This window comes from Talpa occidentalis, unplaced genomic scaffold, assembly GCF_014898055.3.
Source record: "Talpa occidentalis isolate TD23 unplaced genomic scaffold, MPIMG_talOcc4v2.1 talOcc4.10, whole genome shotgun sequence".
Taxonomy (NCBI): Eukaryota; Metazoa; Chordata; class Mammalia; order Eulipotyphla; family Talpidae; genus Talpa; species Talpa occidentalis.
This window is the reverse complement of record NW_023600993.1, coordinates 11,133,461-11,151,474: the sequence shown is the minus strand read 5'-3', so window position 1 is coordinate 11,151,474 and position 18,014 is coordinate 11,133,461. Positions and strand designations below refer to the sequence as shown.

The 18,014-nt window shown below is 42.8% G+C and overlaps 1 protein-coding gene across 2 annotated transcripts in view; it reads right to left on the bottom strand.

The window, feature by feature from the left end:
• Positions 1 to 18,014, bottom strand: part of CPNE4 (copine 4) — a 385,184-nt gene that overhangs the window by 231,167 nt on the left and 136,003 nt on the right. Inside the window, exons 1-2 of one of the 2 annotated variants that reach the window (XM_037524388.2) lie at positions 11,876 to 11,887; positions 5,265 to 5,445 (exon numbers count right to left, since the gene is read on the bottom strand). In XM_037524388.2, coding sequence (XP_037380285.2) covers positions 5,265 to 5,444 — 180 coding nt within the window. In that variant the 5' untranslated portion in view covers position 5,445; positions 11,876 to 11,887. Of the gene's footprint in view, positions 1 to 5,264; positions 5,446 to 11,875; positions 11,888 to 18,014 lie in introns of those variants that run through there. The other variant, XM_054688943.1, reaches the window with a different exon arrangement.

The following is an 18,014-nucleotide window of genomic DNA, read 5'->3' as shown; positions in this document are numbered from 1 at the left end:
TTACCATCTCAGAAAGGAAGAGATTTAAGACAGGACTTTGTTTGAAGCCCATTCTCAAGGTCATGTGACCATCTGAGACTCTAACCTGCTTCCTCTAAGATGAGGTGACTTCTACTGGACTCTGTGGCCTTTGAGCACACAAACCATGTCCTTTCCTTGCAATTCAATGCATGCTGGGGTTAAGCTCAATGCCCCTGCCATCTTTTCACAGAGTTGTAATGTATGAGGAGCCAGTGAAATAACGTAAGTAGATGGGCTTTATAAAATGTTACATGAATATATGATTATTATAAACAATAATGTTTCATTAGAGTCCAGTGATAACTGATGCGTTAGCTATAGCTACACTAATTATTACAACTGATGTTATTACTAACAACCCACAAATGCCTATGACTCACCATAACATATCTTCATATGGAATTGACCCAAGGGTAATTAATCTTCAGAACTATTTAGAGCTTCTCATGGAGGAGCTAAATAATGGTATTAAAATTGAATGGAAAATGGAATTAAAAGATGATGGAGCAACATCCTCATAGAAATAATTCATAGAAATAATTCAGTTTTTTTCAATGAAAACAAGTACTCTGCCATTTATAGGATCTCTGCCAAAGGGTATAACATCATGAGCTTAGTTCTGCTTCGCAGAGAACATCCAACATGCCCAGGGAATAGAACATATGTTGCAGGAAACGAAACACAAGTCTTTCATTCACAAGGGCCCTTGCCTTTTGAATCCCTGAGAAGTGTTAATTTATCCCACTTGGATATGATGTTTAGTTCCGACAGCTAGCATATACATCAGTACCACAGACAAGAGGAAATTATTTCCACTCTTCATTGGAAGATGAAATGTGCTCTAGATTATCATTGCACTGACCTGCACCATATACCATCATCATTAGATGGCCAGGAGTAGGTGCCGGGGAAATTTTTTTAAAAAGAAGCATAATTCTCAATCAGGGAAACTAAATAGTAGGTCTGAAGCTCTCAGTTTGGAATGTATTTCTAAGTTACAAGTTTTGTCTTGCTTCCTTTCTGACAGTTACAATCATACCCAATACAGATTTACTGAAAGTTTCACCTAATAAAAATACACTCCCAGCTCTAGGTTCTGGGGGAAACAAAAAACAAAAATCACCCTCTTTCTTCTCAGTCCTTACACATATATCCCAAATCCTGCTTGTCTGCAAAAAGCAACAATCTATTGTTAGGTCAGAATAATGATTCCCAATATCTCAAAGAAATGCAATTTATCTTTATTGATGCCTAATAGCATAGCAGCATGGAAGGTTAGATGGTAATACTTCTTTGAGTCTAAAAATCAGGCTTACATTTTTATGAACCAATTTAGAGATCTACAGCCAATTGGAAGAACAACAGTATAACCTCAAGATGGGCAGGTCATCTGAAGGAAGTTATAACTGTTGTGGTGGTAACCGGAAGTTGTGACGGGTCCTCATGCTGCTGGAATTCCATTTAAAAAAGCACAATCCAGAATCACAGTAATAATAAAATGTCAAACTCTAGTTACAGCTTCCCACCCCTACCCCACCATAAGGCAAAATGAATAGCCTACCGTAACTTTTTTTTTTTTACAAGCTCCCTTTTCCTCTTCTTTCCAATCCAGTCAAATTCTCTACTACACCAAAAATATTCTGGAATTTCCCTAGTTGTTATCATATACCCTTACATGAAATAAAATTAAATAATTAAAAATTTCAGTCCCTCAGTTATACTATCCATCTTGTAAGTGCGCAGTAGCCACAAGTGGCTAGCCCCTCACTCACTGGACAGGACAGGGAACACTGCCATTACTGTGGTAGGTTCCACTGCACGTTGTTGATCTAGACAAAGCCTCTCTTCTGCCGAGGTTTATTTTGTATTAGTATTTATTTAATACTTTATAGTAACACTTGCTAACATCCCTATTTCTTAATTGAGGAAACACTGCATTGTGACATCGGTTTCAGATGTGCACCATTATAAGTCAACATATATAAACTACATTATGTTTAGCACTAAAACCGAAATTCTGTCTTACACTACACAAGTCACCCTTTGTCCCAGTTTATGCTCCCCTTATCCCTTTCTTTCTGATAACCACTAATTTGGTCTTACAATCTCATGTATGTGTTTGTTTTTGTTTTTGTTTTTTTTATTTTGTTCATTCACTTGCTTAATTTCTCTATGTACCACATACTAGTGAAATCATACAGTGTTTTTCATTCCCCTTCTGATGTATTTCACTTAGCATAATACCCTCCAGGTCCATTCATGTTGTTGCAAATGACAGGATTTCATCTTTTTTTATAGTTAAGTAGTATTCAATTGTATGTGTATATATGTGTGTGTGTATGTATGTATATATCACACATTTTCTTTATCCAGTCATCTGTTGAGAGGTTGTTTCCAGCTCTTTCCTTTGCCAAACTTTAAAATTCTCTCTGAAAGATAAGTACCCCTTATTTATTTTATTCTCACTCTGACATCCCCCAACAATCTTTCATTATGCAAATCATTTAGTCTCTTAGTTGTTTTCTTTTCTCTCCACACTTAATGAAATAACAGATTTCAGATAAATTAAGACACCCGAGGAACTGATAACAACAACATGGACTTTCTTTCAAGTCTGTAATTCAGACAGAAATCTCTTGTAAACCCAGACATATTCCAGGCCACAATGTAGAAGGCACACATTTCTACAGCGCATGGCGGTGCGCTGTCCGTGGTGCTAGCTCTTGGCACCCAATGCAAACAGTAGTAGTCACCTGGTTCACAGACTCTCAGGTACTTCTAACTCATAGCATAGGACTAAAAGCATAGGATAAAATTCGCTCCCCCCAAATCAATGTGTACACTAAATAAATATGCATTACTTGAGATCTGTGTAAATGATTCTCCAAGTTAACTATGAGTTGTTAAGTTTGCGTGCTGGTCATTTATCTCTTTCTTCTCAGTATAAGCCCTGTGTAAGCCTGAAGCTAAGATCTGCAAATGGCCCATCTGTCATTTGTTCCCTGGGCACGTTGCCTCCTCATTTGGTATCATCTGCTCACCAACCTCTAACCAACCTCCCTCTCAGAAAAGTGGCTTTTATCACATATGTACGGGTAAGCAAATGTGCTAGTTCTTTTGAGAACTTATTTCTACTGTGCAGTGGAGTAATGTTCCCCCTAAAGAAGAACTCCCAAATATCTGCAGATAGGGGGTGAAGTAGTGAAGGCTCCAAGAGTTTGTCCTGAGGGATCCAACGCAGGTGGCTGTCTACTTCTGCTCTCCCCAGCATGGCTTCAAACATTTTTCCAAATCCTTCTGGATGCCTGGTTCCCTTTGGAAGGGTTATGGCTGCTTCCTCTGCTGCACCCACTGCTCCTCCCCATCCCACCATTAAGCATAAACCAGATTTTTAAAAGCATTTAAAAGATCTTAAGCTAAAGCCAAATCACACCAAAACCAAAAAACAAAACAAAAACAAAAAAGCAAAAAACCAAACAACTTAGAAAATGTCCTCATCCAATTTGTTTTAACTTTAAATATGCAAACAAAACACAAGTATAGAATTCAATCTGCAATATAGCCACACAAACCACCAAAGGCTACACCAGTAGCCACCATTAGTATCAAGTAGCAATGATGAGCCTGGGCTCTAGAGTCAACTGTCTGGTGCAAACATTTGAAGTTCCACATACAAGCTGAATCATCTTGGGCAAATCCTTAGCCTTTCTGCCTCTGTGTGCTCCTCTATCTGTGTTTCCTCACACTGCTGATGTGAGGATAAATTCATTATGTTGCATAGAGAAGCTACAACAGTGCCCAGCAGTTGATAAGTACGAGCTCAAGTTCAGCTAATATTATTTTAAGTTCTCACTCCAAATAAATGTTGTGTGATTGGGCCCCTCCACAGCAGACCTCCTTGTCCCTCCACAGGTGCCACTATGTCCACAATGAGCATTAGTCAGAGGAACATCTGGCCAAATACAGTGCAGTCAAAACAACCTCTCCCCTGCAAATCCCCACTGCTTTTCTCCAGGTCTGTGATAGGTTACAGCTTGGTAGACACAAAAAGGAGTAACTTTTTCCTAGAATAAAATTGAGAAAAGAATACCAAACCATTTCTCAACAACATGGAGATAGCTGGTCTTCAGAGAAGGAGTCACAGAATCTCTGCACCTAGCAAGCCGCCACGCACAGGCGCAGGGAGAAGGGTTTGTTCGACAATACTCTACACATAAGCAGATTCTTCAAACACCACATGTGGGGATGCTTGAAGTGGTCTGACTACTTTGCAAAGTCAATTAAAATTATGAGCTTGCAGTCTCTCTTCTTCCCCCACGTGTACCCAAGTCTTCTTACTACTGAGACTATGGATGAGCTCCACCAGCAGGATTCAGCTTTGGGCAATCCCCAACCAACTCAGACTGCGGGCGTACTTCCAGCTAAGCCCTGTCCACCCTTGAGGTTTGGAATGAACACCCTCTCGGTCCCTCGGCTCCATTACCATGTACTGGGATCCCATGTGACTCTCTTGGACTCCTAGCTACTGGACAGACACTGTTTCTAGAACTCAGCTCCCCTCCTATCAACCTGTTTTGGGCTTGATCAAGGACTGGCCCACAGTCTTGTTCTCCACTCTTCAGTTCTAGTCAAGCCCCTGATAACAAGTAGTCCAGTTTAGCTCTCAGGACCGGAGCTGGCCTCCTGTGCGCACAGTGGCCAGGGTTCTGTGGGACTGGAAGGGTTCCCACCCACTGAGTTCCTTCTACCTGAGTGATCTTCCCCAATCCCCCAAAATGTAGTCCCTTGGAGTCACCAACCCCTGAATCCTAATTAATTCTAATCTACACTCTGGATTGGCTATTAGGCTTACTGTCTGGAACCATCTTTTGGAGTATCAGCTTTCTCACACTAGCACAATCTGGGGGCTGAGTTTATGCCTATCCCTGACCCTCTTGCTGTCTGTCCTTTGTCAACAACTGGGCATGAGTATTTCTTGGTAATTAATAAAAAGTGCTGAGAGTGAGACCCAGGGTATGATTTCTTGCCACATAAATTTCAGACTCACAAATTAAAAATGTCAAAATATCCACAGCATTAAAACAGCCACAGCAAAACACCATGGTATAAGCAGAAACGTGAACATATTCATTTCTAGAAGTTTCCACCTCATCAAAATAAACCACCTAAAGATGGGACATTCCCAAACATTTTCAGACCAACACTCCAGCCATGCTTGTGTCCATTTCATTGCACACGCCTACCTCAAACCACTGCCCGTGGGACTGCATCTTGAGGATGACACAGGGGTCTGGCTTGGAAAGGGCGTCTCTGTCGGAAATGCCTTTGCACGCCACACGCAGCTCCACTTTGGTCAGGCAGGGACTGTTAAAGATCCCCAGTGTATTGGCAGCTGACTCATAAATGTTACTCATCTTCTTCATTCTGTTTTAGGCAAGAAAAAGAGGAAAAAGGACATGCCAATCACTACGAAATTTCTCAAAGGAGAAAGCCTCCCAACCACCCCTTAGAAAATTGTTCAGTCACAGTTTCAAATATTGAATGTATTTGTTATCTCACTTTCCACCCCAGTGGCACAGTTCCAGTAAAACAAACCAAAAACAAAAAAAGAAACCCAACAAGTGTTGGTGCACTTGGCTAAAAACACTATTTTCCTATAGATTTGCATATATTTGCATAGTAAAAACTTTAGTCTGTGAAATAAAATTAATGAATTAGTGCAATAGACTGCAAACAGTAATCCAGTTCTATATTAAGTACATGATTTGTATGAAATTTTACAGATTTGTTGGTTAATCAATTTAATCATATCCCAAGTTTCTGAGATTTTCTAAAAATCCAGCTCTCTTTTTCCTTCTATATGATGACACAGAATATACTGTCCTACCTGAAGAGACAATTTAAATGTCCCTTCTCTGAAGCCTGGACCACCTTTTCAAGATGCCATCAGCTCCAAGTGAAACCACGAAGTGATTTCCCCCCCACCCCCGGTCCATTCTTGCCTTTCCCTTCCCTGCTCCTACCTGCCACATCAGAATTCAGAATCAAAAATGGAAAGAAAGGGGGAGAGGGTGGGAGCGGAAGAGCACAACACCTCTGCCTCTGACCTAATAAAAACACTAACTGCAAGGGCCTCCCCTGGTGGCGCAGCCATTGAGCGCTGGGCTGCGAAGCTACCTGCAGCCTCTGCAGCGCCGGTTCGATCCCCGGCAGCCAGGTGAGGGTCCCACATGGCGCACAGACCTCTTCTGCTGCCCGCTGCTCCCCTCAGCAGTGTACTTCGTCAGTCTGCCTGTTCTGTTCCCTGCTCTGGCTCTGGTGAATTCTCTCACCCTCCCACGCTTCTGACTGTACCCAGTGCTTGTATGAATGAATGAATGAATGAATGAATGAATGAATGAATGAATGAATAACTAAATAATCTTAAAAAAAAAAACACCAACTGCAAGAAAAGGGGGCCTGCAGCCCCCCTTTCAGCTCCCCGTGGTAACCCTCACACACTGCTCAGGCACCAGACTAGAGGGTCCTCCAGACACCAGCAGAGACCCTTTCTAAGGAGGAGGACTGGACTGTAAGGATGCTGGAAAGTTCTCCTAGAGGCAAAATTTAATATCCTTCTCCAAGAATTCTGTTTCCTTGTGGATTCCACAGGGCAAACAGCTCTGACCTCCTCAGCCTTAGCAGCACTGGTGCCCCAGAGGGGAAATTCTTCATCCATAAAATGAGGCTAATTCCTCTCCTCCTTTACTTCCCCCACAAATTCTCCTTGAGATTCACTTAGGTTCAAGTGCCCAAGCTATCTCTTTCACAAGGTGATGGCTGTGTGTCAACACTATACATACACACAGCCTGTCTCTCCAAACACAGCTGTTAGCTTCATGCTAAAGGCCAGTCTTTTCCAATCTGACAATGCCTTGCCCTATGGCAGATGTCACTGGAATTTTCTCTCCTCATGCTCTCTCACAAAGCTCTATGCTCTTCAGTCTTCTTCCCCTTTCCTTCTTTCTGTCACATTCCAACCCTCCATGCCCTACTTATCTAATATCACAAACATATGTTATCCCTTATATATGCTGAAGGAAAATTACACTGGAAATTGCACTGAATACCAAACAGTCATGTGCCAGAACATGTGGACAAATGCTGGCCTGTGTGTCAAATCTGGCTTGCCAACTGCCATGGCGAATACAGCCTTACTGGAAGACAGGCACGCTCACCCAGTGGCAAACTGTGTGTGGCTGCTTTCACTACAACTGCAGAGCTGAGCAGTTGCCAGACACCATGTGGCCTGCAAGGCCTAAAGAATTTACCCTCTGGCACTCTTCCAAAACTGTTTTCCAACCTCCATTCTAAAATATCAGATATGGGGAACTGGCAGCTAGGTTGAAGGTGAGCTTCTGTTTTGGTCCATGTGTGGGATTAGTTTAAGGATGAGAGTGGTATCTCTACCCCTTGGTATTTTTCTAACACCCTGAACATTAACAGGAACTCTGGGAAATTTTTTTTCTAACATATGAGAAAACTTGAGGATTGGTGCCTTGTCTACCTCAACAACTACTCTAATGGCAGAGTTGGGGCTGCAAAACCAGTTTTTTCTCTCCTATCCAGTGCTACTTTTACCACATATAAAATGTATAGTAAAGAATGGTTTGGATCTACCAAGGATGGGGGCTACAATATCCTTGATTTCTTTCAACTCCATGCAAAATCAAGTTTTCCCTTCATTTTTAACTAAATGTCATCTTTACACAGAAAATGTACCCATTGTAAATGCACAGCTCAATCAATTATAGTTCCTCTACTCTTACAGATTGTGGCCAGACCAATTATTAAAGCAACATAGGAGACAGAGCATATATGAAATGTAACATTGAAAAGTGACCAGAAAGAAGGATTAGACTGGTGGGAAGCTGGCTCTGTGTTTGGACAGTGTCAGAAGTGTGTTGTGAATGATTCAAGTTTTTTATAAGAACAGTTTATTCCTTAATCAATGTTGTCTGAGCTCTGCATTTCCTGATGCATTAACCAGTTCCTTGGACTCCACACTGCTCTTCTGCCATTCTGGGAGCATTACTATCTCTTCTAGTTGTTCCTATCCTTATAGGCTCAAGCCCATGCCCACATCTTTTTATTTTTCATTAAGACCTTATTTCTTAAAGCAGTTTTAGATACATAGTAAAATTGAGAAGAAGATTTATAGACACACATATGCTCCCTTTCTCCACATGCGTATCCCTCCATTATTCTTCACTAGAGTGGTACCTTTCTAGCAACTGATGAATCTACCTTGACACTTCATTATCACCCCAAGTCCACAGTCTGCATGAAGGTTTGCTTTGGTGTGTACCTTCTATGGGTTTGTATGAATGTATAATAACATGCATCCATCATTATAGTACCATACGGAGTAGTTCCACTGCCCTAAAAATATTCCCTGGTTTCCCCTCCCTCCTTGGCAACCATTGTTCCCATAGTTTTTACTGTCTCCATGACTTGCCTTGTCCAGAATGTCATATAGTTGGAATCATACTCTATGTGGCTTTTTCAGATGAGCGTCTTCCACTGTTGCCTTCCTAAGCCACTAACTCCTACTACAGAGCGTGGGTCTTCCTACAGAAGGGAACATCTTCCCTAGTGCCTCAGTGGTGATGTGTGAAAGGAAGAGGACTCTGTCAAGGGGACATATAGTTTTGGGTTGAAATCTTGGCTTCTCCACTCACTCACTGTGACCTTGAGCAGGTTACTTAAGTTCTCTCAGAGTTATACTCACCCAACAGTTGCTATGGCAGGGAGAAGAAATGATATTTGAAATTAGCACCATGCCAGGCATATAGTAGGTGCTGCAAAAGTGGAGATCTTATTATTATTGTAATCTGACTACACTCAAGCTTCAATCATTCAGTGCCCTGCTGCCAACTAGAGCCATAGGAGAATTCCCAGAATTAATTTAAGATCAAACATCTATCAACCCCCTTAAAATGCATCCTGTCTTTGTAGCCTAGACAGTCTGGATATACCACTTTCTGCCTAAGAACACACGGCCGCATTAAATGGGTTGTTTGAGGTCTCATTCATGTTAGATGATCTCTCACAAGTTCATGTGGCAGGTAGCAAAACAATGGTGACAATCTAATCACATGAGCCAAAAGCTGTCTAGAATAATTTAAAATTATTAAGAAAGAGTCTTGAAAAATGGATTTATGCACTTAATCATTAACAGCATAGCCTATACTCTGAGGTATGCATTAGTTGATAGTAAACTCAAATAGTTTATAAAGGAATCAGAGATCAACCCTCATCAGGTATATAATCTGGAAATTTTATGGATGATTTCTTTAAGCAATAGGAAATACCTGAAAGATTTAGAGCTAGAAAAATGGACATGATAAAGATCAAGTGGATACCAATATGATGGTTGAACAGAAAAGAGAAAAATGTTTGTTAGGCTGGTCATGTAGTCCCTCCTTCCCGATTGATACTCCTCCCTACTGACCTAAGGAGAACCTAAGATACTGACCTCTCTTGCCTGCCAGCTCACTCTAAATGTCTGTGTGCCCCTCAAAATTCAAATTTTAAAATCCTAACCCTTGAAGGTGATGGTATTAGTATGTGAGTCTTTGGGGGGTGATTTGGCCATGAGGGTGGAGCCTTCACGAGTGGCATTACTATTGTTCTGAACGAGATCCCACAGCGTCCCCTGGGCTCCTCCACTGCATAAGGACACAAAAAGAAGCCAGTGACCCAGAAGAGGGTTCTCACTGACTCTGGTGGCTGCCGGCTCCTGGGCTTCTAGACAGCAGAACTGTGAGAAACACACTTCTGTTGTTTATAAGCCACCCAATCTGGCACGTGTTATTACAGCGGCCCAGATGCACCAAGATGCCTGTTAGGCTTCACTAAAAGGATAAACACCCAGGGCAGGGAGGAGAGAAAGGAGAGCACACTTCTTCCCACTCCTGCCCCGGCCTTTAGCAGTGGCCAAGTCCCTCCATGGCCTGTCCCATCAGGTAACCCCTTCCCCGGGGCTCCACTCCACTGGGTGCTGGTTTTTCTGTCTCCTCCATGGTCTCCATCAGGCTCACAGGTGCTACGAGTTTCCTGCAAGTATTACTTGGCATCCTAGACACAGAACCTGAAATAGGAACTCAAATGTACTTAATCTATTGGGAAGAGGATAGAAAGGAAGTGCAGGAAGCAAGGAGGAGGCCAGGAGGAGTCGTCAAGCTTCAGCATGACTCCAAGGAGAGCTCTGGAGCGCGAATCTCAGAATCAACACAGATGATTCTGTTGCCTGTCCAGGAGAGACAGGAACTTAAGTAACACAGCTGGAAAAAAAGTCAGACTTTGTGTTGCTGATAGAGGCTACCACGACGCCTCCTAGTATTTGTGGCCTTGTGTAACTGTCTGTCCTTGACGTGGGGTGCGGGGGCCTGTAACTTGCGTTTAACCAGTAAAACATGGCAAAAGTGGTAAGTTATCGACCTGCCATTACAATGCATATAAAAGTCACCATCTTGCTAAAGCCTTTCTCCCTTGCTGGTTTCGATAAAGTAGTTTGTTGCAGAGACAAAGAACTGAGGGTAACAAGCAACAACAAGAAATGGAGGTCCTCCTTCCAACAGACGGGAAGGAACTGAATCATGCCAATGAGCAAGTAAGCTTAGAAGTGGCTCATTCCCTGGTCAAACTTCACTCCTGGCAGACACCTTGATTGCAACCTTGTGAAACCTAAAACAGAGAATCCAGAGAGCCTGTGACCATATCCCCGAACCCACAGAAACTATGGTAACAATCAGTTGTTGTTTTGAGCCACTAAGTTTGTGCACGTTGTAATGCAGCAATTGAGAACTAATAAAAATGGACTCAAGAGGCACTCCAAGACAGAAGTGTTTTAGGGCAGGTACTACATCTTGTACTTTACTGCATCTCTTAAAGTTCTCATCTTGTTAATTATTTTTGAACTTGCAATGAACTGACAGGAGCCTTCATTTTAGCTAGGATCAGAAAGCAGATACTGAAGACACACCTCCAACTTTTCAGAATTATACCTAGAATCCTGGCTTACTTTCCTGTCCATACACAAATAAAAGCCATGACCAGATATATTAGTGTTCACGAGTTTCTCTGGCTGACCAGAGGTAACAGCAGTCCTGACCTTGACTTTGGAGGTAGTACATAGGCCAGTGAAGTCAAATTGTTTGGACCTGGCCCAGCTGAAGCTCACCGCTGAAAGGTGATCACAAAACAGGGCTCTGTCAACGAGTGATCAGCTACCTCCAGCCCCAGATAAGTGAAGTAAACAAGTAATTTCACAGTCTGTTAGAGAATGGGATTAATATGGCCAGATTATCAATACATTTTCCATGGCCTATTTAAATCCTCTTTGTTGCCTTTCATACAATACCCTGGTTTTATGGAAACCAATGTCTGCTGAGAATTATTTTGATGAAAGCTGACTTTTGGCCAATTTTAGAAGCAAATTATAATTGTCCTTTCACTCAGATAATTTAAGTTATAAAAAAAAAACCACCTCTTCAACATATCCGCACTCTCCAATAGGACTGACTGATCCTGAAACTTAATTAGTTTCTGAATGAGCTGCAAACAACACCAAGACAATAGCAAGCTCAAGAGGGAAGAGAAGCAGCTTGAGTTCACAGGGGAACCAGTTGAGCAGAGCTTGTCTTAAACCCGTGTGAAGAATAAGTGCATAATCACTGTTCTGCTTGCTTTGGCATTATTTGGCCTTTTTAAATGCCGCAGCACATCCAGGGAAGGCTGGTGTGCTGGATGTCTCTATTGCTAACATTTCCATCTCAATTTAAGAAATATGTATGAGGTATCTGCTAGGTACCTGGTGCTGTGCTGGATTGCTGGAGGGCTAAGCATCCATTCACGCCACTGAAGAAATCAAGTGCTAGACCATGGGGACTTGTCAGTTGATTTCATATTCAACATTCCTTGATCTAATTTGGGATCAAGAGCGCACCTACTCGTAGGTGGCGAGCACTGTGCTAGACACTGGAAAGGGCGGAGACATGACAACGACAGCACTTCTGTGTAAAGGTTCAAATTCTGGAGCAATGCTTCTCAGACGTTAACATGATCACGAATCACCTGGAAGCCTGTTAAAACACAGTTCCTGTTTCAAGAGTTTGGAGTGGGGCCTCAGCTTCTGCTCCCTGTTGCCTCTGATCCTGCTGGCTCGTGGGCCACATTTGAGTAGCGAGGGTGTTGAGTATAAACTAGGCCATCTATGAAATAAAGCCAACTGCTCCCAGAGGTTGCTTATTTTAAGATGGGAAGCTCACATATGAGGTGCCCAATGGTACAGGTGGATGTGATGCCAAGTGTGTGATGCCAAGACAAGCTAGACCACGGCTTTGTTGCATCACCTTGGGCAAGTTACTTAAATCCTGTCTCTCGGTTTTATCATGGGTAAAATAGGGATAATGATAGTTTCTCACTTGAGTTATTTTGAGAAATAAAAGAATGAATCCTCATAAAGTCCTCAGAAGACAGCCCATTCCATAGTGACTGTTGCATAAATGCAAACCATTATTAACCTTAAAAAAAATGCATCATCACTAAGTTCATGTAACATTTGCCAGTCTCTTATATAACTGCCAACAACTCAAGATTAGGTCATCTCAGAGTTATTCACTTGATCCTCAGAATAACCCAAGGTCCAGTTAGGATGCTTACCTCACAGCAAGACCACCTCAGTTTACAGCAAAACAAATATGCATTGCTACCCAGCCCTGGTGTGGTCATACAAGAATTTGGACCAGAACTCCAGGTCCCGAAGCTTTAGCCCTTAACCTCTCTGCCACATCTACCTCACAAGTTACCTAAAAAGATTCCAAAATGTAGACACTGGTGGCTCACAGCACAGAACACTCTCCAAGGTATTCTTGATCAGCCTGAATATCTCACGGCTGCTGCCTGCCCCTCCCACTTTCTAGCTGCCCCCCAAACTTCCAGTACCCTTTTCGTTCAGTCCTCTAGACTTTAAGATTCTTTATTATTTTTTCTTTCATAAGGTCCTTTATTTTGACAATTCGACTACCCAATACTTTTCTTTCCTCTTCCAACCTTAATCATTAGTTAATCCTGCTCAGCTCCCCCCTCGGCTCCCAGTTTGGCACTACAAACACCGATCTTCCCAAGAGAGGAAAGAAGCTGTGAATATTTGTACTTTTTGTCCTCATCAAGACTGTAAGGCTCAATTGCTTGCTTTCCTAGCCACCAGTACTAACTCCACTCAAAGAACACTGTTTCATTTCATCCTTGAGAAGTGGCTTGAGGTAGGAAATGTTCATTCCATTTCATAGATGTAAAAAATGAGAGTGATAGTGGCTAAGTAACCTGCCGCAAAGTCATAACTGGCAAGTAAGAGAGTCAGGCATTAGACCTGGTTCTAATGAACTCTAAAGCCTGTGTTTATGGCCCATTTTCTATGGTCATTAACAATTTCTCTCTAGATCATGTAAAGGCAAATTTCAACCCTTAATAATGGAAAACCCTTAAAAATCCAAACTCTCTAAGGTATAATGTGTACATTAATGAGATTGTCTTTAAAAATTAATCTGAAAGGCGCGAATCGTAACAGTCTTGTAAACCAATGTTATCTCAATAAAAATAAATAAATAAATAAAAAGGAAAGAAGGCAGACAAGAAGGAAAATATTTTTAAAATCCACTGTTCTTTTCCCCTTTGCTCTAGAAGCAGTGCACATGTCTGTTAGAACTTCTAACAGTAGCCTCATCAAGAAGTCTGGGACATCAGTGTGGCTATCTGATTGTCTCAAACTCAGATCGACTGAAACTGACCCACTTGATTGAAATTAATTAAATCTGATTCACTTGATTAGTTAAGATGGTGGAGTCACAACAGTTGTGAAACCCAGTGAGAGAAACATAAAAGGCAAGAGTTCTAATGAATAAGGTTGAAAACTGCCAATGTGTTTGTGTGAATGTTTTTCTGGAATACTCTACACCAACGCACTCAAGTGTAGTATTATTTCAGTCATTTCTTGAGCTTTCTGATTTGTGACCACAGAGAGACCAAGAGAAAAAATCCAGCAGAGATCCTATTTCCTGAAAAACAGCTTTCTTGGGAAAATGTGCATAAGGAATCACATAGAGTGATGTTCTAGGAACTTCCGGGCTCACATTTTTGTCTCAAACAGTGAGTCATAAAGATGAGATTTTTCTAGAAAGCAATTATGTCCATTGCATCACATTCATATTAATTTTACAACACTCAAATGTCACCCATTTTTAGGAGAACTGGATGTATAAATTTAACTGGATAATTATAAAGGCAGATAGAATCTTTTAGAGGAAAAATCTGAATAAAATACCAAAGGAAATTGTATGCATGACTATCACTGCCTCCCCTTTCCTACCACAGGCAACTCTAATTCCTGAATGAGAGTGCAAAAGCAAATTCAGATGATTTTTTTTTTATTATTTTGGCACTGAAATAATTTCCTCCTGTTCCTCAGGCAACTAAATTTACCCAGTAGAAAGATCAAATCCCAGACTTCTTTTGTTCAGTTATTTTCCCTATTTAATATGATCACAGGCTGGATTCTTCCACTAATGTCATGTTAACAGGAAGCTGGGGGCTCAGAAAATGGACTTTGTCCCTCTGATCTCATATGTGTGTCTAAATTTAAAAGAAAAAGGGAGCAAGATTATTTTTATGTTCGACAGGAGAAACGACAGCACAGCAAGCCAGCGCCAATTTCCTGGAGCAGGTACAGCTGTGGACTGATGGGTCTCACCCCGCTCCCCCACCTTCTCCTGTAGACCTGCTCCTCTGCCTTGCATGACATCCTAGCCTTGACATGATCCTGCTTAGTGGCCAGGGGACAGCAGGGGTGTTCCAGGAAAGAAGAGAGAGTTGAGATGACAAAATATAAAAGAAAATACCTCCCAGGACACGGAACACATCCCTAGTTCGAGGCTGCTGCAGACACACATGGGACATTTGTTTCCACGCTGTCCGGCACAGCGGCCACAGGCACAGATGGCCACTGAGCATGTGGACCGTCACTAGTGAACTGAGGAAATCTGTTTTCATTTGATTTCATTGTCACTTAAACTGAGGCAGGTGGCTAGTGGCTACAACATCGAGAAAGGCGCTGGCCACCCTGCAGCAGGCCACTGCTCACAGCTTCCCATTCCTGCCCCCTTTGTTTCTCCTGAAGATGAAAGCTCCTGGAAGGTGATTCCCAAAAGCACTTTCCAATGTCAATACAATGTCTGGGGCCTCACCTCAAAGCAATTCATGAAAACAGGACTCTTTATAGGAGAAATCCAGCTTCCCAAGGCTCAGTAGACACTGAATACACAAGTGCTACAGGGACTGAGCAGCGTGGGCCTGGCTGAGGGGCAGGCCGGGGCCAGCGGGTCACAGGGACTTGCCCTTGGGGCTGCCTGGAAACAGACCGTGTGAGGAAGTATGTGCGACTCATCACTTACATGGAAAGTGGCTGCTGGGGGCTGTGTTTGGCTGTTACTAGGAGACACCCTGAGGAAAATACTGAGTGAAGCTCTCCTTAGAGTGTCTTTCTAATGCGCCATTACCTTTATAGCCAATGTGTAAAAAAGTTTCTACTAAAGGTCTCAATATGGCAGAACATAAGCATTGAGGCACATGGCCTTCCTAGAGCAGCTTTGGGTGAAAACAAAGAGATGAGAATTTATAGGACTGGGTATGTTTTGAGGGGTGTCTGAAAGGAGCACATTTTGGAGGCTAGCATCGTGCCTTCCTCCCAGATCATCTCACCAGCCACCACGCGCATGGCTGATGCTTTGGGAAGAGGGAAGCTGTAGCAGAGGCGGAAGGAGTGGGCTCGATGTGTCAGCACTCACGCGTGGACACACATTCATTCATTCTCTCATTCACATTTGTTCTATTTCTCTCTCACTTCAAGAGGACCAGAATAGGAAGTGGGATTTGCTTTTTTATAACAATGTGAGAAAAGTCTGAAAAGAAACAGCCTCCCTGCTAGCACTGAGAAACTTTCGGGGTTCTCTGGCAACAGGAGGAGATATTGGGCTGAATAGATCCTGTCTCCGTAACTGGGCAAGGCTTTGTAGGAGCCTTTATTAGAAAGGAAGGAAATTTGACCAATGCCACGTATGCTGTTGTGGCTTTACCATCCTCACCTATGGGAGGAGAAGCTGAGCACGGGGAAAGTCGCAGTCCGCAAAGTGGGCAGAGACAGACCCCAGAGACAACCCCACAGGGAAAACAATTAACAACCATGATATACTACAGCAACTGCTTCTGGATGCTTATGTGCCCACACTGTGCTCAGGGCTTCCAGTTAGACTAGCACATTTCCTCTTTCAACAGTTATATAAGACCACTCAATATTATTCCAGTTTTACAGATGAGAAAGCTGAGAGCCAGAAAATTGAAGAAAATAGCAAGATCACATAACTGAAAATGGAGGGGGCAAGTTCGGGGTCTCCCCTGCTGTGGTCATCTGTCTCCTCATGTTCGCCTTAAGATCCTAGGTTGAGGGCCTCCCCGGTGGCGCAGCGGTTGAGCGCTGGGTTGCGAAGCTGCCCGCAGCCTCTGCGGCGCCGGTTCGATCCCCGGCTGCTCCCCGGCTGCCGGTGACGGTCCCACATGATGTGACAGACCTCTCCTGCCCCGCCCGCTGCTCCCCTCCGCAGTGTATTTCATCACTCTGCTGTTCTGTTCCGCACTCTAGCTCTGGAGAATTCTCTCACCCTCCTGCGCTTCTGACTGTACCCAGTGCTTGTATAAATAAATAAATAAATCTTTAAAAAAAAAAAAATCTTGCAAAAAAAAAAAAAAAAGATCCTAGGTTGGGGTCCCAGTTCTACTTGAGTGCCTTAGTGCTGGCAGTCCTGCAGGTTCTGTCACATTCATTCACTCATCAAGTATTTATTACCCACTTCAGGTTTGTGCCGAGAACCACGCTGGCTACTGGAAGATCAAAGATGAAAAGGCAGCGTCACTACCTTCACGGAGCTCGCTGGTAAGTGGGAAGATAAGTATTTACAATAGATGATTTTTTTCTTGTTTTTCCTTCTGCAATATTTCCCTTAAAAGAGCCCTGAAAACTCTGCAACTGACAACAGCACTAGAAAGGAACAACCATCTGTGTGGAACTTCCTCCGGCTGTTTTCTCCACAGCGGTGCCCTCAGACCTATTGTTCTATTATTGTATGAGGTGCTAACAGATAGTTTCCAGAGAAGCAAAATGGCAGATTTTATAAAATAAAGCTGGGTTCTTTGCAGCAAAGTTTCAGTCCTGAAGGTGCTCTGAAAATCTCCAAAGAGGAGGACTCTGTTTTACAAATATTTAATCACCGAAAAGTTTTCATTGGGCAATTTGAAGATAAGTGACTAGCAAAACAAGACCCCTCAGAACAAATAAAACACTTTGGAAAAAGGTAGAGGTTAGAGGGACAACAAACCAAAGCAGGCTGCATTTGGGAGTAAATGCTGTTACTGGGGGCTTAGCAGGGGGTCCCAGAAGCCAGGGCAGGGTGGGAGGTGCTGTGGTTCAAGAACCACGCCACACAGAAGAGCAGACTCTGCCATCTGGGGAAATCAGAGTCCAGCCACATCCAACCAGCCTGCTCTAGGTGAACACCTGCTGCACTCAGCAACCGGGTTACAAGTTGGTATCACACCTAGAGATCAAGGACCCGCATTCTTTTGTGTTCTTATATGTTCTCCAGCCACCACACTTCTCTGTCTAGAACCCCAAACTGACTTGTCCTACTGGTGTCCATTTGGAAACACTCTCTCTCCAGTCACTGTAAATCGCTCTACTTTCGTTACTCTTTTTCACACTTTCAAGTCTTGTCCCTCTGCTAGAATGCCATGGAAAACTATGCGATGTTCTTCAAGGGACACATTTCTCCTCATTCACACCTTCTTCATAGCCCCATTTTAATCCCCTCCTGTGAAAGCTTTCATGACACCCCCGTTTCCAT